The sequence below is a fragment of the Callionymus lyra genome, chromosome 18 (genome assembly GCF_982586985.1).
Source record: "Callionymus lyra chromosome 18, fCalLyr1.hap1.1, whole genome shotgun sequence".
NCBI lineage: Eukaryota > Metazoa > Chordata > Actinopteri > Syngnathiformes > Callionymidae > Callionymus > Callionymus lyra.
Window position 1 is genome coordinate 12,272,049 of NC_141835.1, and position 21,544 is coordinate 12,293,592.

Below are 21,544 nucleotides of genomic sequence, written 5' to 3' on the forward strand. Positions count from 1 at the left end.
TGAGGCGTTTTGGACTAATTTTTATTAACAAAGGTTCAACTGTAGTAAACACGTTACAGTCGCATAAGAGTAAACAAATCATTCGAGAATCAACAAATACACACAAGGCTTATTCTCTGGTATATAAAGTACTCACAATCTAGCACAAGAACACTCTTCATAGTCACTTTGTTCTTTCGACATAAGATTGATTACAGGTAAGAGAATCACAGTATCAACGTGGTCATATAAAATTCACATTTCGGTTATTTAATACTGATTTAGTCGTTCATTATTATGTATATGATTTTTTTTTTTTTTTGGCTTAAGATTTGACATTGGTGGGTATTCACCAAAATTCGTACCAATTGGTGTCAGAGGTAGGATGGCCACGACTGCCATCGGAAGTGTACAACGTTTTAAAGCTACGAAAACTTTGGCTCTTTTTTTATTTTTGCAGTGCATCATGGGACTCATCGTAGAAGGAGCGATTAAATGTCAAGGGTCATGTCCAATTACATGCTTGTTGGATGTGGCCCCACAGACCTGGAGTTTACCTCGGCTCCATTAACGAGTTAATGAGTTTCACAAAAATCTTCCGGAGGGGATCAGATATTTTTCCAAAACCAAAAAAATCTCAAACCGCACGAGACGTCGGCGTGGTCAAACACGCCCGCTGGCTCACCGCCCACCATATGCTTTTTAATTTTTTTTAATTTTCAAAGCGTTTCTAACCTTGATGGGGTCGTTCAAAGACCTTTATTGTAAGTCACCGTCTTCCAATCTGTTGCCATGGCGATCTCTGGCTCCAGCTGATCCACGCTGATCTGTGGGAGACAAACCCGCAGTGTCAATATGGTTCCAGACATATTGTCGTGCTTACGCTCCTCACAAAGACGCCGTTGAGAATTAATAATAGTTGTTAACCGCGCCGTCCAAATTGGCGTATTAAAGTATCATTTGAGGTGTGTAATCTAATATTTGAACCAGAGACAGATGGCTGTTGGAGACGGATGCAGGAATCCTAATAAGACATCTTGCTAGGTGTGAAACAGGGAAGTGGGACAAATTGAGTAGGAGTGTAGGGGGGGCTGGGGGGGGGGGGGGGTCCCGGGGAGTGGGGGCAGCATTCATGTTGCTTTTCGGGCGGCTCGCTCTGTTTTTTTTTTTTCTTCTTCCCAACGTGAAAGTGCAAGAAGGAGACGCGAGAGAAAAACAGTCCGCCCGGAGGAACGGGAGGCAGCGTTTTCACAGGACTGTTGGCGGCACATATGTCTGAAGTATTACGCCATATGGCTGTCTGAGCTATTTCCAGAGGTAATTAGATCCTAAACATTCGAGAGCCAGATCTAGTTGGGCTTGTGTCAGCAAGTCATTTGGCGAGTGTGCGGCGCGGCAACGAGACGGACGAAAAAATACAAAACAGCTCCGTACGAGGAGAGAAGGACCGACGTAGTTAAACACCGTCGACTCTACAGTCGTTGAGGTTTCAGGCGTCCGTGGTGGACCTCAAGGTATTCAATTACTTTACAGGTAGTTGATGAAAAGATGATTGTCTAGAATAGGTTTATAGTGTATTATTGATCATCAACACGTGAATCCGTTAAACCTTCGGTTATCTCCGGGTCAAGGTGACCCCACAGGCCCCAACAACAACACCTGAACCCGGAGATAATACAAGGGTTTAAAAATCCATTTGGTTTGATTTGTTTGGTGACAAATGTTCATTTTAACAGGACTTAAATTTGAAGCATGATTCCAAAATATTTTAGATTAAAAACAACTTTATGCATCAACTCGATTAGCAACTTGCATACTCAACAAAGTTCTGGTGCCAAACTCTCTATTTCAAGAACTACGATTGCATGAAACATTTGCTTTCATCTACGATTAATATTATACATTTTGACGTCTTTATTGCTTGAATTCTTTTTTATTGAAGTGCTTTGATTGATCGATCTTTGTGACAGTCCCCAACCGATGGGTCAGTGCCTGGTACCAGTGTGTGAGCCATTGGTTACTGGGCCACACAGAGAACGAAAAAAGAAATGAATTGAATATGTGTTGCCAATTACTATCTGAATGGTGTTTTATTTATGTTAAATAATAATTCAGCCCGGGTTCATAAATGGTAGCATTATGTTTTTGAGGCTTCGTTGCGGATTTTCCGTAGAAAAAATCTTGAAAAAATAAACTGTCTGAAGCAAGCCCCAAAATAATACTGGCAGATCACAATAAAGGTTGTTAGCATCATGAGAAAACACCTGAATGGAAACAACTTTAAAGTATGATTGTAAAATATTTAAAGGATTCGTTTCATCAACAAACAAACACATTTAAATGATATACATCGGGTTCAAAAGTGTGCGCCGCCTACATGCTCGCTGTTGTATTCCCACAACATTCAATTAGAGAACCTTTAACCAACTGTTAATTCTCAACAGACCTTGATGTTGAAGCTGCTGATGTGAGATAAAGTCAGGGGGTTTATTGGAAAAAAAAAGAAAGATTAAAAGTGTTTTTGACACCTGCGACATCTGTGGGAAGAGGCTGATGGCGAGCGGCAGAGCCAGACCGAAGGCGGCGAGACACACCAGGCTGTGGACCGGAAGAACGAGCCGCGGGTATTTTTGTAGAGCTCGCACCCTCCTGGAAAAGAAAAGTGGATTAAAATGGTCTGGAGGGTTCATAGACATCAAGGATACAAGTGATCTCGTTGTTAGTATTTTTATATACAAGCATATTTAGATCGAGTCCTCGTCTATTCACACCCTTTCTTGCTCGACGTGTCACACACTGTTCTTCACAGCAGGTTTCATCATGTGCTCCGTCGTACGACAACTACTTAAACAGCGAGAGGAGGTTCTTACGAAGCATTGTCTTACGAAGCTTTAGCTTTAGAGCCTCAAGATCAAAGAGCCTTTACTGTAATTATACAGCATCTGGCATGATAACAAACTGTTGTTGAGACTACAGCATTAAAACAGTACATAATACATAAAGAAAAGAGGTAGAGTAAAGAGCGACAAACGGATCATTCACGGATAATTCACCCGTTATTTAAACTACACTCATTTTCTCGTTTTTCTTCGTCCAAAAAGACACAAGAAAATTGGGAACTAAGTAAGTAATTTATATTTAGAGAGCGCTTTTCCAGACCAGGGTTGAACCAGAATTTTAAAGTTGATCCTGAAAGAAACTGGAAGCCAGTGAAGAGTTTTAAGGATCGGAGAAATGTGAGTTCTTCTACTAGAGCGGTTCAGAATTCTCGCTGCAGAGTTCCGAATTAAAACTACAAGTCATTCCATTGAAGCCATGACATGAAAACTTCCTCAAAAAAACTTCAACAAAACAGTAGACACTGGGAGCTCGCGCAAGACTTAGCCATTAGCTTAGTGTTTTCCTTTCTGCGTAGCATGTTAGCCATTTAGCTTCCGCTACAAACAAGCTTAAAATATAAACTAGTTTGGGGGTTTCATATAGTCAAGGTTCAAAACATTTCAGACGTGCAGTATGAACGTATTTGGATTATTTTAATATTAACTAAGAAAAGTGAGTACCGTCATTTTTGTCTATAACTCTAAAAAAAATGCTTAAAAGAATACCATTAGTCGACGTGAGGGTGAGAAGAAAAGAAGTGTTTTATGGGAGAACTATCACTTTAAGGGCCATAGTTAATCACAGTGTCATTATCAATCAATAAATATGTGAAACTTTTCTAGCACATATCAGGGTTAAAAAAGTCACATATGAGTCTTGAGAGGCAGAAAATGTTCACAAAAGGTGAATTCCAGGAAATATGAGTAGTTTTGAGGAAAGAAAAGGGAAAAAAATGTACTTAAACCCGGTTTATTAAGAGCTTTTGGTTCGTCTGACTTTGCGTCGGTCCTCGCGAGTATTTCCATCAACACACCACGAGCGTGGAGCTAACAAGAAACACAATACAGCCTCTGATGATGCGGTAAGGTGTTAAGTTTTGTCAAATACAAGCTGGCGAGAGTAATTAACCAACAAGGTGAGAACTTCCCCATCTACTAAAGATACCTTTCACAGTCTTATCTTGTGTTCATGACAAACTCTTGTGAGCAGACCCCGGGGTCTTCAGGGAGGACCAGGAGCCGGGTTCGGAATCTACCGGTCCTCCCATCCTGGCCCTTCTGGAAGGATAATCCCCCTGTTCAGCGTGCGGGACAGTGGACCCAGCAGGGGCCTGAGAAAGAGCCGTTCCGTCTCCTCTCCGCCAGTGACGCCTTCACCCCTAACGAGGAGAGCCACTGGCTAATGAGGGAGCTCATTAACACGTATGGCTGCCATGCTTTAATTAGGCCTCGCTCACACACTGACGGGGGAGAGAGAGAGAGAGAGAGAGCGGCTCCACAAAGGGTGAAAGTGAATGGGAGAAAGCAGAGAAGGTATGCGAGAGCAGAGGGACGAGGTGGAGTTCTGGTGCGAGTCGCCGCTTTGAGGCACTCCTTTAACTCCCCCCACCACAATTTTTTTTTAAACGCCGTTGTGATGAGTTTAAGGGGCTTGAGGAGTTCTGTTGACTTCAGAGAAATGTGTCAACAAGATTGGCTTAATATGAATATTTAATGTGTATGTGTGAAGTGCAATTAAGGAACGACACAGTCAGGAGGACGTAAAGAGAAAGTCGGCACGTTGTCGTCTACACTTCACTACCGTTAGCTTAGCCAGCAGGATAATAGGGGTAATTCTGGATAAATTGGGGTCCTGGAATACGTATGTAATCTTCTAGCTATGAACGACAGTAAATGACATGAGTATAAATAAATGTATAAATGTATTGTTGTCTGTATGCAAATTTAGTAGGCGGGTCGAACATCAGTCCAAAAGCGGGGATTGGTTATTTATACTCATGTCATTTATCGTCCTTCATAACTAGCCGATACTACATGTTACTTTGTTATACTATGTACTTTGGACAAATGTCGTGTTTTTTCTACTGTTTAAGCATAAAACTCAATCACACAAGGAGCCAAAAATCTTTTAGCATTTTTTCACTTTTGCCTAAATTAATAACATTAACTTGACCCGGGATACCGAATGCTGCATATGAGACCCACTTGCTCTCAGTAACGTAATGCTTTGCCGCCCAGCCAACCGGTACCAGTGTTATTCGCAAGATATTTACGCCGGTATCAGCACCGAAAACGAGTCATCCTCCTACTGCTGGCTGAAAATGCACCTGTAAGTACATGCATATACATAGTATATACATATATATATATATAGTATATATGACGTAACTTCCTTTTACAACAACAAGTCACTAAGATGGAGAAAGTGTAGAAAGTGTCCATCGATCCATACTCAGTTTTGTGGGTCTTTTAGTACGACAATTAAGTGTGCATGGAGTACTACATTTCGCATACTAAGAATTGAGACGCACTTAAGCACTCAAAATACTCATTTTATGTACGCAAGTATGCGATTTGAGACACAGCTCAACTGTTGACCCATTTCTGACAAAGTCCCAGAGGTAAAATACAGTATTCTAGCGACCAATTAGCAGTCACTACATAGAGAAGTGTGTAGAAAGGCATCATGGGAGTTCAGTTTCGTTCGCACTGTAAGTGAGGTTTATTCTGTAAAACCACTGATTTAGTACCATATATCTCCACTTAAATTCAGTTCATTACATACCTCTCTTTAACATCAACATTTCTTTCCAACAAAAACTATTTTGCTATTTTCCTGCAAAAGCACAATAAAAGCACAGGAGGGCTTGTCCAGCTGTCAAGGAGTTCACAGGCTCTCAACAGTGCGATCCATCATTGACCGTCCAGCCGCCTGTGTCTCCCTCCTTCTCGCTCCATTGACTGCCAGTGAAGGAAGCTGACATGGAGGAGAGGACTTTCTACTCAGCTGCCAGGAATCGTAAACACACCTGGGCGCCTCGGCCCGGCGCTTCCCGTCGGTCCGGACGAGTGTAGTCGAGGACTAGAAAGAGCTACATTCCTAGATCTGCTCATCGATCACAGGAGCCTCGCTGTGACATCATTACGAGCCGCATCACACAACACTTCATCTCTGTCGGGAGCATTTAATGAATATATCGGATCATCATCGCAACTGGAGAGGAAAATAGTGTGTCTATATGTTCATCTTAAGAAACACCCGCAGAATCTAATTAATCAAGCCATGCAGGAGGTTAAACACTTTGACTACAGATGAAAAAGCTAATTTACAGAATTGTATTAAATAGCTTTATTTTTAATTTAATTGCCACATTCAATTAAGGGTGCCGAGAGAAAAGGTAATAGAGAAGTTAACATCAATTACTAACTTTTGTGGCTGCGACATCCGACTTTTTTTTTTTTAAATGCACCTACTGAATATTTTGACACCTTTTTTTTCGTGAGTTTAAGTTATTCCGACCAGGTTAGAAGTTTCGCAATCATTGATATACTAACTGAAATCCTGCTGGTCACGCTTAAATTATAAATATCTATTGTTGAACTCTAAAAGACTACAGATTTGATATGCTTTTTAGATATTATTTTATTTGCCGTTACAATGTTACGTTTTGCGTAGACAGGGACAATTATAAAAAATTGAATATACAATAAGTACCTAATATGATGTATTGGCAGGAATCTGGCAATACAACCTGTACTATGATTTGATAGATATTCAAATATATATTGTGATACTGTAGTTACCAGGATATATGTGTAGTATTGTCGAGTACTTGACTCTGGTGTTGCAGAATTTACAGACCACATGACTCTTGACGAAGTCGTAACTGCTTTCATTTGTTTTCAAACCAAAATATGTCCAAACATCAGCTTTAAAAGCTACTCGAGTCACTGTATCCTCTCGTCCTCAGTTGTAGCTGCTTTTAATTGTTTTCAAACCAAAATATGTCGAAACATCAGCTTTAAAAGCTACTTGAGTCACTGTATCCTCTCGTCCTCAGTTGTAGCTCCTTTCAATTGTTTTCAAACCAAAATATGTCCAAACATCAGCTTTAAAAGCTACTCGAGTCACTGTATCCTCTCGTCCTCAGTTGTAGCTCCTTTCAATTGTTTTCAAACCAAAATATGTCCAAACATCAGCTTTAAAAGCTACTCGAGTCACTGTATCCTCTCGTCCTCAGTTGTAGCTGCTTTCAATTGTTTTCAAACCAAAATATGTCCAAACATCAGCTTTAAAAGCTACTCGAGTCACTGTATCCTCTCGTCCTCAGTTGTAGCTGCTTTCAATTGTTTTCAAACCAAAATATGTCCAAACATCAGCTTTAAAAGCTACTCGAGTCACTGTATCCTCTCGTCCTCAGTAGTAGCTGCTTTCAATTGTTTTCAAACCAAAATATGTCGAAACATCAGCTTTAAAAGCTACTCGAGTCACTGTATCCTCTCGTCCTCAGTTGTAGCTGCTTTCAATTGTTCTCAAACCAAGATATGTCCAAACATCAGCTTTAAAAGCTGCTGGAGTCACTGTATCCTCTCGTCCTCAGTTGTAGCTGCTTTCAATTGTTTTCAAACCAAAATATGTCCAAACATCAGCTTTAAAAGCTGCTGGAGTCACTGTATCCTCTCGTCCTCAGTTGTAGCTGCTTTCAATTGTTTTCAAACCAAAATATGTCCAAACATCAGCTTTAAAAGCTACTCAAGTCACTGTATCCTCTCGTCCTCAGTTGTAGCTGCTTTCAATTGTTTTCAAACCAAAATATGTCGAAACATCAGCTTTAAAAGCTACTAGAGTCACTGTATCCTCTCGTCCTCAGTTGTAGCTGCTTTCAATTGTTCTCAAACCAAAAATATGTTATTTTAAAAACAAACTTTTATTGACCTGTAAACCAAAAAAAAAAAAAAAAGATTTTTATATATATATATATATATATATATACAGTAAATGGTTGAGAGAAAATTTGTGGAATGTTCTTACTTTTCCAGGTAAGTCATAATGAGAGGCGGGAGCAACAGTATTGGCATCGGAAGGACCATTCTGGTGAGGGCCGTCTGGAGGAGGGCCTGTCAATCAACACAACACAGAATAGCATTTAACACAGGAATCGTCAAGTGGAAAGATCAACCTATCAAAAGGATGGCATGCGTCACATACATGCCGAGCAGCCACTTTAGATACCCCGACAACGTTCCCGTCGTTATCCAGCACCGCGATGCCCTCCGACAGCTCCGAGTGTCTCATAAGCACCACGTTGCAGACGTTTGCACTCACTGTGGAAAGGTGTGAATATTTATGAGGGTGCAAGTGAAGTGTCTCACTTCACAGAATTTGACATATTTCATAATTTCACAAATGAGCAAATTGTCATTTCACCCTCAGAGCCGTTGGTGAAGGAGCGGAGGAGCCTGGAGGAATCGTTCCCAGAGGGGTTCTTGCAGCAGGTATTTCTCAAGATATCACATCGGTAGGCGATATGTAATGTTTTTTTTTCTTTTAAATAACAAGGTCTCAACATGACTTTTTTTCTAATCTTTTCCTGAGATCAGGTGTTAATTGTTACGCAGTCAAACAATAGTTCATTTGTGTATATTTAGCCCAGAAAAAGTGGAAACTACAGATTTCCATGCTGTCTTGGAGAATAAACTTTATATTGAATAAACATGAGTGTTTTATTACATGCAGTATAATCTATGGTTACGTTGTCTATAAAGGGCATAACAGCCATTTTAAGGACATTTTTTTTTAGTTGCTTTAAAAGAGTGTATATAAAACAAAGTACAATCAAGTGATAAATACAGGTATAAAACATGTTTGATACTCAATATATAGCTATAGTTGGCCTCCAATAGAATATCAACATTTTTCTTATAATTTTTAATATAATAAACAACGACTTCCGCACCTTTATTAAAGTGTCTGTATCCTCTTGTCCTCAGTTGTTGCTGCTTTCATTTGCTTTGAAACCAAAATATGTCCTAACAACGGCATTTAAAGCTGCTGGAGTCACGGTATCCTCTCGTCCTCAGTTGTAACTGCTTTCATTTGCTTTGAAACCAAAATATGTCCTAAAAACAGCTTTTAAAGCTGCTGGAGTCACTGTATCTTCTTGTCCTCAGTTGTTACTTCTTTCATTTGCTTTGAAACCAAAATATGTCCTAACATCAGCTGTTATAGCTGCTGCAGTCCACTGTATCCTCTCATCCTCAGTCATCGCTGTGATCTTACGGGATTACATTCTAACTTAGGTTGCGGAGGACGTAATGACTTATTCCATCTAGTGGACGGAAGCTTGATTGCGACAAACAAACGATTAAATGCTGTCAATATTTGCCGGTTAATTGTAAAAAAAATGTGTATATGGAGTATCCTGAAAAACATTTTGCGATATATTACCGTATAAATATTTTCTAACACCCGTAGAATGATAAATAAAACTGATTAAAAAACGTAATAATCGTCACTGGATTCGTATTAATAAAAAAACGACTAATGTCCAGAGAGAAACATGTGTCGAGGGTTCTCTCTCTGTAGATGGAAGTATTAGGAAAGACGTACATGTACATCTTAAAACACGTCCAGGGAAAATAAACATTTCAGAGACTTTTCTTTTGGTTTGTTGGGTCAAACTTGACGTAGAAACTTTTTAGCAGCAACAAGAACTTTCTAATAGAAAGAAGGCAGCAGCAAGTGATGGAAAGAAAATAACCTTGTTCTTACAATTCATACATTTCAAAAACAGCTACTAGAGTCTCATTTAAATCATAACTTACTTTGTGTAGCATATGAACACAACGTTGCACATGTTAATAAAGGCAAACATTTCTCCTTAACTCTAATAGTAATAAGGGGGAAAAAAAGTCATTTTAGATAGTTTAGCGGTAGCGCCGGCAGCCATTTTAATTTAAGACAACAGCGTTCAGACTTATCTGAGCCAAGAGCCGCGGGGCGTTCAGGTCCCTCTGTCATTTAATTGTCAGAGCAAATAGCTGTTTTTACCTATCAGGGATTTCTTCTTTTTTCAAAAACCAATTAACCGCTGACCAGATAACAGGGAAATTTGCCAGAAAACAAAAGGTGGCCTACTGATCACAAAGCCAGTAAAATGGTTCAAATTAACTTGAATAAAGACACTCCAGTAATTATAAACCTGAATATATTAATGGCTTGTAAATATTTTTCATAATCACATTCATTTGAATCTTCATTTGAGGAAATACATCTAATAATTTGAGCATAATTGCTTTCTAAACATACAAATAATTGTCCCCCAAAAGACAACATTAATTAAGCAACCCGTGGCACCTTCTTTTCCAGTAAAGGTCTTTTAGAATTTAAATGAGCGGCAGTGATTAGGTTATTATAAATATGTACTGCCTTAAGTACACAGAATGAAGCAGGTGAAAATCCAAACAGCACTTTGCTTTAGCTGCCGTCAATTAGCCGCGTTTAATTACCGTATTATACGAGCTTAGCAACACAACGGCGGCGACAACAATGAACAAACAGAAATCAGGTAAATGAGGCCTTGACATCGACGCCAATTGAGGGTAATTACTGGATTTGTTTGCGGCAGCAGAGTTTCTAACCGGCAGCCAATTACCAGGCAAAGGCTGCACTGTGGAAACCTGTTGATTTAATTAGACGTGGTACGGACACGGAGGCAGGCGAACAATTTAATTATGAGCCAGTGGCCCCGAGGCTTCCCTGGGACAACGGTCTGCACCCCTGGGTGAGACTTGTGTGTGTTTGTGTGTGTGTGTTTGTGTGCGATGTGGCGACATCACCTCTTGACAAACTGAGCCAACAACAAGGCATGACCGGGCTGATGAAAACAGATCACACGCCGGCACCGGATCTACCTCGAAATCCTTTTAAAATGAAGGGTCCTGTTAACATCTTTTGTAGACGAGATGATTCCATATAGAGCCGGGCTCTCGAACTTTGGCCTCTGAGATGATATATTCTGCGCTGCTCCGTTTATTGTCTACGTTTTTTTTACGAGTGCATGCAGAGTAAAGGGACTCCATATTTGTTTAGATGATTCAGGATCGTCACATTTTTGTTGTCATTTATTTAGCTTTGTTTATAAAGTTACGAGGCAATGGATTTACAAAATAAAATAACACAAAATTAGACAGAAATTGGTTAAATGTGTAATTAAACTGTACAAAAACCTATATAACATTAAACAACAAATTATGGTGTGAAGTAGGCCACAATAGCAATGTCAGTGCTGAAGCTAACTCTATTAGCTATGTCAGTGCTGAAGCTAGCTCCATTAGCGATGTCAGTGCTGAAACTAGCTCCATTAGTGATGTCAGTGCTGAAGCTAGCTCCATTAGCGATGCCCGTGCTGAAGCTAGCTCTATTAGCAATGTAAGTGCTGAAGCTAGCTCCATTAGAGATGTCAGTGCTGAAGCTATCTCCATTAGCGATGCCCGTGCTGAAGCTAGCTCTATTAGCAATGTCAGTGCTGAAGCTATCTCCATTAGCAATGTTAGTGCTGAAGCTAGTTCCATTAGTGATGTCAGTGCTGAAGCTAGCTCCATTAGCAATGTCAGTGCTCAACCTAGTTACATTAGCTATGTCAGTGCTGAAGCTAGCTTCATTAGTGATGTCAGTGCTGAAGCTAGCTCCATTAGTGATGTCAGTGCTGAAGCTAGCTCCATTAGTGATGTCAGTGCTGAAGCTAGCTCCATTTGTGATGTCAGTGCTGCAGCTAGCTCCATTAGTGATGTCAGTGCTGAAGCTAGTTCCATTAGCGATGTCAGTGCTGAAGCTAGCTTCATTAGCAATGTTAGTGCTCAACCTAGTTACATTAGCTATGTCAGTGCTGAAGCTAGCTCCATTAGTGATGTCAGTGCTGAAGCTAGCTCCATTAGTGATGTCAGTGCTGAAGCTAGCTCCATTAGCGATGCCTGTGCTGAAGCTAGCTCTATTAGCAATGTAAGTGCTGAAGCTAGCTCCATTAGCAATGTTAGTGCTGAAGCTAGTTCCATTAGCGATGTCAGTGCTGAAGCTAGCTCCATTAGCAATGTTAGTGCTTAACCTAGTTACATTAGCTATGTCAGTGCTGAAGCTAGCCCCATTAGCAATGTAATTGCTGAAGCTAGCCCCATTAGCAATGTAATTGCTGAAGCTAGCTCCATTAGCAATGTTAGTGCTGAAGGTAGTTCCATTAGCAATGTCAGTGCTGAAGCTAGCTCCATTAGCAATGTCAGTGCTCAACCTAGTTACATTAGCTATATAAGTGCTGAAGCTAGCTCTTATTAGCAATGTCAGTGCTGAAGCTAGCTCCATTAGCGATGTCAGTGCTCAACCTAGTTACATTAGCGATGTCAGTGCTGAAGCTAGCTCTTATTAGCAATATCAGTGCTCAAGCTAGCTCCAGTAGCGTTGTTAGTGCTGAAGCTAAATCCATTAGCGATGTGAGAGCTGAAGCTAGCTCCATTAGCAATGTCAGTGCCGAACCTAGCTCCATTAGCAATGTCGGTGCCGAAGCTAGCTCCATTAGCAATGTCAGTGCTGAAGCTAGCTGCATTAGCGATGTCAGTGCTGAAGCTAGCTCCATTAGCGATGTCATTGTTCAAGCAAGCTAGCTCCATTACCGATGTCAGTGCTCAAGCAAGCTCCATTAGCGATGTTAGTATGGAAGTGAGCTCTATTAGCGATCTCACTGATGAAGCTATCTCCATTAGCGATGTCAGTGCAGAAGCTAGTTTTTTTGATGATGTTGATGCAACATGCGTTAGTAATGTAGTTGCTTGACTTGTCGTTCCTTGTTCCATTGTCAACATTTCCCGAAAACATTCAGTGAAATCGGTAATCTGTTTTTTTAAGATCCTGTGTAAACATTCCAGGTTGAGTAATAATTAGTAGAGGCAATTCTTTCTCTATTACAGTTATTGTTTGCTTACAACTTAGTCACTAGTAAAGTTGTAATTTTTTTTTTTTTAACTCTATTAATGAGTCAACAGCACCTAAATGGCAGCGTTTGAACTCACCCACTGCCGGGAAGGGAATGAACCTCTGGATCAGGAGTCTGCTGGCCGGGCTGAAGCGGTCGGCCTTCTGAATCAACACGTTCAGTCCAACCTTTATTGGAAAACAACAAACAAAATTTTTTGTTAGATTTGCTTTTAAAAAAAAACAAATTGAATGTCAACACTGATGCTAAATTGAGAAAATGAGTTTTTCGGTTTTGTGAATTATAATTAAATATTGTGACTGTGGAGATAGCGCCACCTTGTCTCTCTCCAGCGCAGCTCTTCTCGGCCCCGCAGGGGGTCGTCACCAGAGCGGACGTTTAATTGGAGAGCTGGAGCCCCCTCCGGGCTTGTTGTCCCGCCCTCCTGACACCCCGCTAGTTTTTTCTTTGCTGAGTGGCATAGCGTGGCCCGAGGGCAGCTGCTGGATCAGCGCTCAGCAGGCCCAGTAATTGGCTCAGTTTGAGCTCTGCATCCATACAAGGCCGGTAGTGGGCAGGTGTGTGTGAACTCGCTTTGGACTCCTTTGACATTTGGGTCTTTGGCACCATTAAAAAGTGCTCAGTCCATGAAGGTATTCTCCAGACCCATGTTTGATGTAGAGACATTGCAACGCTTTGAAAAGTTTCGCAGCATAATTTCCTAGCGCTTGATTCAAGAGAATGTTCCAACAAGTGTCTGTGCCAAGGATTTGTTTGCTGCATTTGTTGTGTGTCACTGATGCTTTTGCTAATTTCTTTTATGTTCTTAGACCTTGTAAAGCTATTGCCAAATCTATAGTCTTGCCAGTGTTAAAGCTCACAGAGTGGATCTTAGTGCTAAGACTAGTGCCATTAGCAATGTCATTGCTGGAGCTAATGTGTTTTTAATGTTAGTACTGAAGCTATCTGCACTAGCAATGTGATGTTTTATGTCAGTGCTGAAGTTAGCTGCATTAGCAATGTGATGTTTTATGTCATTGCTGAAGCTAGCTGCATTAGCAATGTGATGTTTTACGTCAGTGCTGAAGCTAGCTGCATTAGCAATGTGTTTTTTATGTTAGTCCTGAAGCTAGCTCTTTTAGCGATGCCAGTGCTAGAGCTAATGTGTTGTTGATGTTAGTGCTGAAGCTATCTCATTTAGCGATGTTAGTGCAGGAACTATTCTGTTATTAAAGTTAGTGCTGAAGCTAGCTCCATTAACAATGTAAGTGTTGGAGCTATTGTGTTTTTGATGTTAGTGCTGAAGCTAGCACCATTAGGTATGTTAGTGCTGTAGTTAGTTTTTTTTTGTTGCTGATGCTGAAAGTAGCTTGGTTAGCAATGCTACTGCTGAAGCTATGTTGTCATTTTAGTGCTAGAACCGGTACAGTTAGTTAGCTACTGTCCTTAGCTGCTTCAGTGTTAAATCAGGAAACAATAAGGTTATATTCAGGTAAATGACATACAGTTTCAATAACTAATTTCAATAAATGTGTGTTTAAATTAAATTTTGTTTTGCCCGAAACACAAACAAAAGTCCTAACAATGTAAGTGGCAGTGATTTAATCTGTAAACTGACACGCTCTTAATGCGAACCTCAAACACTTTGAAGGACTCAATCATTAAAGCCTCCGTTCCGTCCCACTGTCAAATCATCAAGTGCACAAGTGTTTCCCACGCGGACATTTTGACCCCATTATGCTCACTTTCTTTAGTGTGGGGAATTAGCCTCTCCTAATAGCCGTGACGCGGAACGTGGGGATCCCAAAAGAAACCCTGTTAATGGGAACCATTCAGACACCGAACGGTTCAACGAGCACAACAGGAAACTCACAGCAATTGAGACGGCGCTGGTCACTGCTCCCAGGTATCCCTGCGAGAATTTAAGGGCGGACGTCGGCTGATGGAGAAGAAAACATGAGGCTCGGTTCAGATGTATTTAAATATTTATTTATAAAAACTTCAGGATAAAGTAATGAATGAGCAGCATGTATAGAAGTATATACTTATATATACCATCAGAATATTGAATTATTATATTATTTTTAATGCATTGAACATTTTTCCAATTGATTTTTTCAATAATTAAATCAAATATATTTTCTTTTACACATAGAGTTTAATATTACATTTCCATTAATTCAAAAATAAGTGTTCTGAATTACATACATTTTAATTTGTAGGCTTTAAAATTCAATATAGAAATGTTGGTATAGTAGAGCAATGGATACCTTTGGTCACATGATCATCTGTGTGTCGCCTAATTGGCTGTCGCTACCAACAATATTTATATTGAATTTTAAAAGGCAACATGTTAAAAAAATATTTAATTATGTGTTTGTGAACTATTGGTGATAGTGAATATTTGACATGGATATGTTTTTTTAATAATTGATACAATACAATACAATAATATTCTATTTAATTAATCATATAATTTTTAACATAGAAATTGTTGAATTGAATTATTTATTTATTTATTTTAAACCGCTTTATCCATTATGGGGGTCGCTGGGAGACAGGAGTATATCCCAGTTTCATTAGGCGAGAGGCAGGGGACACCCTGGACAGGATGGCAATCTGTCGCAGAGCAAATACGGACAATTTCATTATGAAAAAGATAATTACATTTTTGAAAAAAAACAACATATTTATAAATAAATTAACAGTTTCTCCTAAATTTGGGAATTTTAGAAAAAGACATACATTTAATTGAATTTCTTAAACATGTACTTCAGTGTCTACACAGTGATATCACGTGTTTACATGGAAAGTCGATACCTTCGAGGCGTTGCGGTTGCAGTAGTTAACACAAGCGTTGTGGCTCTGGTTCAACCACTGACCAGAGGGGAAAAAAGAAAAAAAAAAAGTGTCATAAATAGCATTTCCCAGCTATCTAGGGACATGGGTAGCTGGAGACACTTGTACTCACTTGCCAGAAGATGGTGGATAACAAAGTTTGATGTGGAAGAAGGAGTCCAACCACCTTTTTTTTTAAAATAGATGTTAAAAATAAGCCATGAAGGGATCAAATGTATTGCCATCTTACCACTGGTGTGCCAAACGGGATATATCCTGCGTGAGACAAACATTCTACATCACAAGCCGTGCTTTCGCCACATGACGTACGTATTTTACGACTATAATAACTTTCTGATCTTTCTTTGGCCATTTCTTTTACACGACTTTCCTCTGAAGCCAAAAAAATATCCCGATCACCACGGGAGAGAGGTTTTTAATCAGCGCCTGGCTGGGTGACCTTTTCCGGGCCCGTGAGGATCCGTGACGTCCCGTGGAGATGTGACAGATCCCCGGGGTGAAATACACCTCCATGTTGGAACACATAACAAGCAGCTAAACGACCGCGGCCGTCCCTTACCTGACATGCGAAAGGGCATGAGGATCTGCTCCCCGGTGTCAGGGTGGATGATGGCCTGGAAGAAAGGTGTTGAAGGGGTTAGACATGGAGTTGGATATTAAATATTAAAGGAGGGGTAGGTGATGTAGGGAAACTATTTTTTAAGCAATTTGCATTTTTAAGTCAAAGGTTCGACCCACTTTCTTCAGACTCTCCCCAGAAGCCACGCCCAGGTAGGACAAACACAGAATTCGCATCATACACATTAAGGAGGAGGATCAAAAATAATAAAAAAACAAACAAATAAATAACTTTTAATAATTTATTTTAATGATTTTGATCATCAAGTTGCTGCAGAGAAAATATGCATACATGTATATCACTGCTTGAATATTGAATAGTTGGATTTAACAAATGTTTAAAGTTTTAAAATATTCTTTAGTTTATTGTTTTGACAATTTTTTTTTTTTTTGTAATTCTTTAATACATTTTTTTATTGAACAATTTAATTATATTATTTGTATATTAAAATGTATTTATTTTTTTCATTATTTTCTATTAATTAAATTGAAAGATTAGGATATTTTAAATTGTACACCTATTGTTTATTATTATAATATTTCTAAATCGATATTTTTTCATTCTTAGCCAATAAAATGAATTATAAACATATTGGCAATATTATACCATTATTTCTGTATTGATTAAAAGGCTTTGAATGATCACATTATAGAAGTGTTAATGGAATAAAATGATCAAACTTAACATATACAATCTTTTATTCATTTAGAATTTTTTTTAAAATATTTTTCATTTAGTAATTAAAGAAAAAAAAGAAATTCGAAACTTTCAATATAGAATTAATTGAATAAAATACTCTTAAAAATATTCAAAAGGTTTAAAAAAAACAAAAAACAACGATAATTAAATAAAACAATAAAAAGTTTCAACATTTAAAACCATTTAATATCCTGATAACACTGATATACTTTCCAAACTCTCTAGTTATTGGTCACTTAAAGCACAATACTTGTATATTGGACTAATGCTGACTCCTTGTCATTCTCTGTTTCCGTTTCCTGCTCTGGAAATGTTACACTTTTGTTCCTGCAGCTGCTATTTGTTGTATAAACAGAAAGGTAATGGGATGTAGCAACAAAAAAAAGTCAGAGTGACACTAAATCACAACAACTGGAGGAGATATTCATCTGTGTCTTACAAAGGGAAAGTGAATTAACAAGAATCCCTCACCTGTTTTATTTTCTGAGCCTTCCAAAGCTACCATGGGAAGAAAAAAAGAATTAGCAACAGAGAATGAATGGAAACAATAGCTTCAGTGAATATGAATGTTCAAGTTAATGACGGACAAAAACATTATTTTTGTTTTTTGGCTTTTTAAAAAAAATCAATAACTAAGAACCTGATAATTTATCATTTAAAAAATACAGAAAGATGTTTGTTAGAGGGAAGTTTTGTCCATTATACCATATATTTTTTGTTTTTGTCTGTTTAATAAGCTTGAAAATAACTCAAAATGTCACCTTAAAAGTATATCCTTCTGTGAGTTGTGAAGAGTAAAAAAAACTTTAAGGCTCTTCGCAGTACATTTTTATGTTTGGAGGAAATATATCCTCAAATGGGACAGATTTATAGGCCAGAATAGAATAGAAAAGCTTTATTCATCCCCAGGGGGAAACACACTAGAACACGGTAGATATATGTATATGTATATGTATATATATATATATATATATATATATATATATATATATATATATTAGATACATACATATATATACATATATACATGTATATACATGTACTATATATACATACATTTAATATACATACATATATATGATACATATATATGATATTATTATATGCATATATATATGAATATATATATTTATATATACATACATATATACATACATATATATTGGTGATAGTGTGATGTTTAATAAAGTATTAATTTAGAAAATTTGACGTGAAAATGTTTTGAATTAATCAATACAAAAATTAAAATGAATTTTGATTTAACTCAATCGGAAAAAAACAAAAACCTATTAACATAGAAACTGTTGAATTGAATTATCAAAAAGATATTTCAAACAACAAAATTTCAATTTAAAAGTTTCTACTACATTTTGCAATAATATATATATATATATATATATATATATATATATATATATATATATACAGTATATATCTCCAGAGATATGTATAGAGAGAGAGAGAGATTTGTATACATACATCTTGATCTCCAGAGGGATCGATAAAGTTTATCCATCCATCTTTCTATAAATAGTACCACATATATACTTTTATATTGTTTTCTGTTTTATTTTTCAGTGAAATAATAATGGGTCGTGCTTAGAGTTTTAAACGGTGCTGGTGCATCTGTGTTTACCTGCTCGTCTGTCACTCCTGGAGCAAGAGTTCTTTGTTTGAAGCTCTCAAGCAGCTCCACCGACTCTCGGAGTCGTTTCTGATGGTAAAACAATACAGTGAATACAACTAGCAAACAGGAAGATAAAAGACAATAGAAGGATGAATAGAAATAAAGAGATTGTTTCTATGAGCTAAACCACACATGCCCACAAATGACTTTCCAAAAAAAAGAAGAGCTAATGAGCGTCATGTGCTGTGATCATCGTCTCATTCTCAGTCAAATACCCAATCATGTGGCCCAATTTGCTCAAATTAGCCTGACATCTGTGTGCGATATGATCCGCCGGAGCCCGACGGTCCCTGTTCCGCCGCCGTCATTAGGGGCAAGTCCAGGCCGGGCCCGGCTCAGCGGGGTTGTGTGAGAGAACGCTCCCTCCATCTGCCCCACACGTCCACACCTCATCACATTCAAGCAGAAACTGCGTTATTACTGTCACAGAGGCTGCTAACAGCTTCATTACCCCCCCAGTGCCGAGGTACTGATGACACCAGGAGCAGAATTACCACAACAAATCCAGACTTCTTTTTTTTTTTACTTACAATGAAAATATAAGTTGAGGATCTTAAACGATTTAAAATGGTTATTTATTAACATGTTCAAGCAGTGTTTATTAAAATAATAAAAATAATTAAATGAACACCTTGTTTCTTAAACTCCTTTCTAACTCCTTTTTTATGTATTAGCAAAATTAACATTCTAAGTTTCAGGAAACAACAATACCATATATCGTAATACTGTAGTAACAAGTATATATTTGTAGTATTGTCGAGTACTTGACTCTGGTGTTGCAGAATTTACAGACCACATGAAAAAGTAGTAACGGCTGTCATTTGGTTTGAAACCAAAATATGTCCAAATATAGGCTTTAAAAACTGGTGGAGCCGACTGCATCCTCTTGTACTCAGTCGACAGGATCTCGCCAGTTTGTATTGTTCCTGTAGCTGCGGAGGACGTAATAATCATATCTAACCTAACCCTAATAATAATCTATCGTATGGTATTCTATTTTACAAGTTATTTTATGGTTTACAGGTCAATAAAGTGATTAAAAATTATTTTATTTTGTTTTTAATGTACATTTCACAGGCGTTTATTTAAACCTCCTGCCACTAGCTGCCGTCACAGTCAATACGCCCAAGCTGTAGTAACGATCAAAATCTGCAAGATCCAGGCGATCACTGAGGACGAGAGGATACAGTGACTCCAGCATCATTTAAAGCTGATGTTTGGACATATTTTGGTTTGAAAACAAATAAAAGCAGTTACGACTTCGTCAAGAGTCATGTGGTCTGTAAATTCTGCAACACCAGAGTCAAGTACTAGACAATACTACAAATACATACTCGTTCCTAAAGTTTACCGTATTGTTGTCCCTGTATTGTGATACATATCATATCGGACAGATTCTTGTCAATACACTACACTAAGTACTCTAAAAATAACATGATAATTATCATTAAAGTGTGGAAGAAAGAGGGAAGATTGCAACAGTCAATGGAAAATGTTTATTTAGTTGATGTGTTTGAATCATACCTGCGACACAAAAAGTGTGGTGGGATCAATCACGTCCAGGAAGTGTCTGAGACGACCAACGAATGTATCCTAGAAGTACAAAACATAGAAGCAAATTATTTTTATTAAAAACCCTTCAGATTGTCGTCATCCGCAACTTCTAAAAGAGAAGTAAAAATTGATGCATCTCCAGATGTTTCAGCACACACCAGGTGCCGCCTCTAAACAAGTCCTCCGTAAACTATTCCTCATCAAATTTTAGTAACTAACTTTATAGAATGACAGAAGTTAATTTGCGTTTACGGAACATAAGGTCCAGACAACCTGGATGCATGATGTCTGCTAATATTAATTACAATCTGCTCTCTTTCATGGCCACATCTGCTCACGTGTTGATTTTAAACTATTTTGGGAAATTCAATACTAATAATTTTGATCACAGAATGTCTCGATATCACAAAAAAAGTGTTAAATAAAATAAGTAAACCAATATTTAAAAAAACATTTTCAGACTAGTGGCTGGGCTGAGAATATTTAAACACATTTCATTATTTATTCTGATATTTGACAACAATAAAGTTGAACCGAATACGTAACTTATAACGTGACTTTTGCATCCAATCAAATTGACGTAAATCTCAGTTTCTGTAAAATACGTCACGACATTTCTATACTTATTTGAAATAACATATAATAAACAATAATAAACTTTGACAAAGGTTGCACATAACTAGAGTTAAATGTAAGACACCTAGGAAGTTGCACCATAAAAGGGCTAAAGTTGCTAGCATAACCAGATGTGGCTTTCACTTTACACGGCATTGTTTGCGTTAAAATGTCACTTTTATATGTATATTTTGATATTTTTGCACACTTTTCGCAGACTTTGCATCGGTTACCTGGTTGAATCTTGGTTTTCCATATTGGAATCTCGGGTACTCTGTCATGTTTGGAATATATCCGTGGCTGCTTCCTTCAGAGTGCTGTCAAAAAAGTTAGTTTGGCCGCCGTGCATTCTGGGTAATGTGGTTCACTATGCCTCTCGGACCCGGAAGCGACATTTGCCTGCTTAAAAATATATATTTGTTTTAAAAATACATTTTATTTAACCAATAAATAATCATCTCAGCGGATTTAATTATTTATTGTTATATTTTAATTAATATAGTTACAATTCGTGAAAGCGGACGGAAGAGGGGAATGTAGCCATCTAGTGGCATCTTTATTGTTTGGTAAAACTGTTATTGTTTATTAATCATTTATCCTTTTTGTGTTAAATAACAATTAATATAGCTTTAAAAAAAACGGAGCTAATATGTAAATCTGTAATGGAAGGAGATAAAGGAATCTTTACAGG

At 38.0% G+C, this 21,544-nt stretch overlaps 1 protein-coding gene across 1 annotated transcript; it reads right to left on the reverse strand.

The window, feature by feature from the left end:
• Positions 1–21,197, reverse strand: sfxn5a (sideroflexin 5a). The gene is made up of 14 exons (XM_087779920.1): positions 21,087–21,197; positions 20,209–20,277; positions 18,634–18,711; positions 17,469–17,495; positions 16,239–16,293; positions 15,909–15,934; positions 15,792–15,845; positions 15,641–15,697; positions 14,694–14,759; positions 12,918–13,008; positions 8,068–8,183; positions 7,891–7,976; positions 2,508–2,628; positions 1–806 (listed from the first exon to the last, which is right to left on the reverse strand). The coding sequence occupies exons 1-14, from the start codon at positions 21,132–21,134 to the stop codon at positions 729–731; spliced, it is 972 nt and encodes a 323-aa protein (XP_087636046.1). The 5' UTR covers positions 21,135–21,197; the 3' UTR covers positions 1–728.
• Between the last annotated feature and the right edge of the window lie 347 nt (positions 21,198–21,544).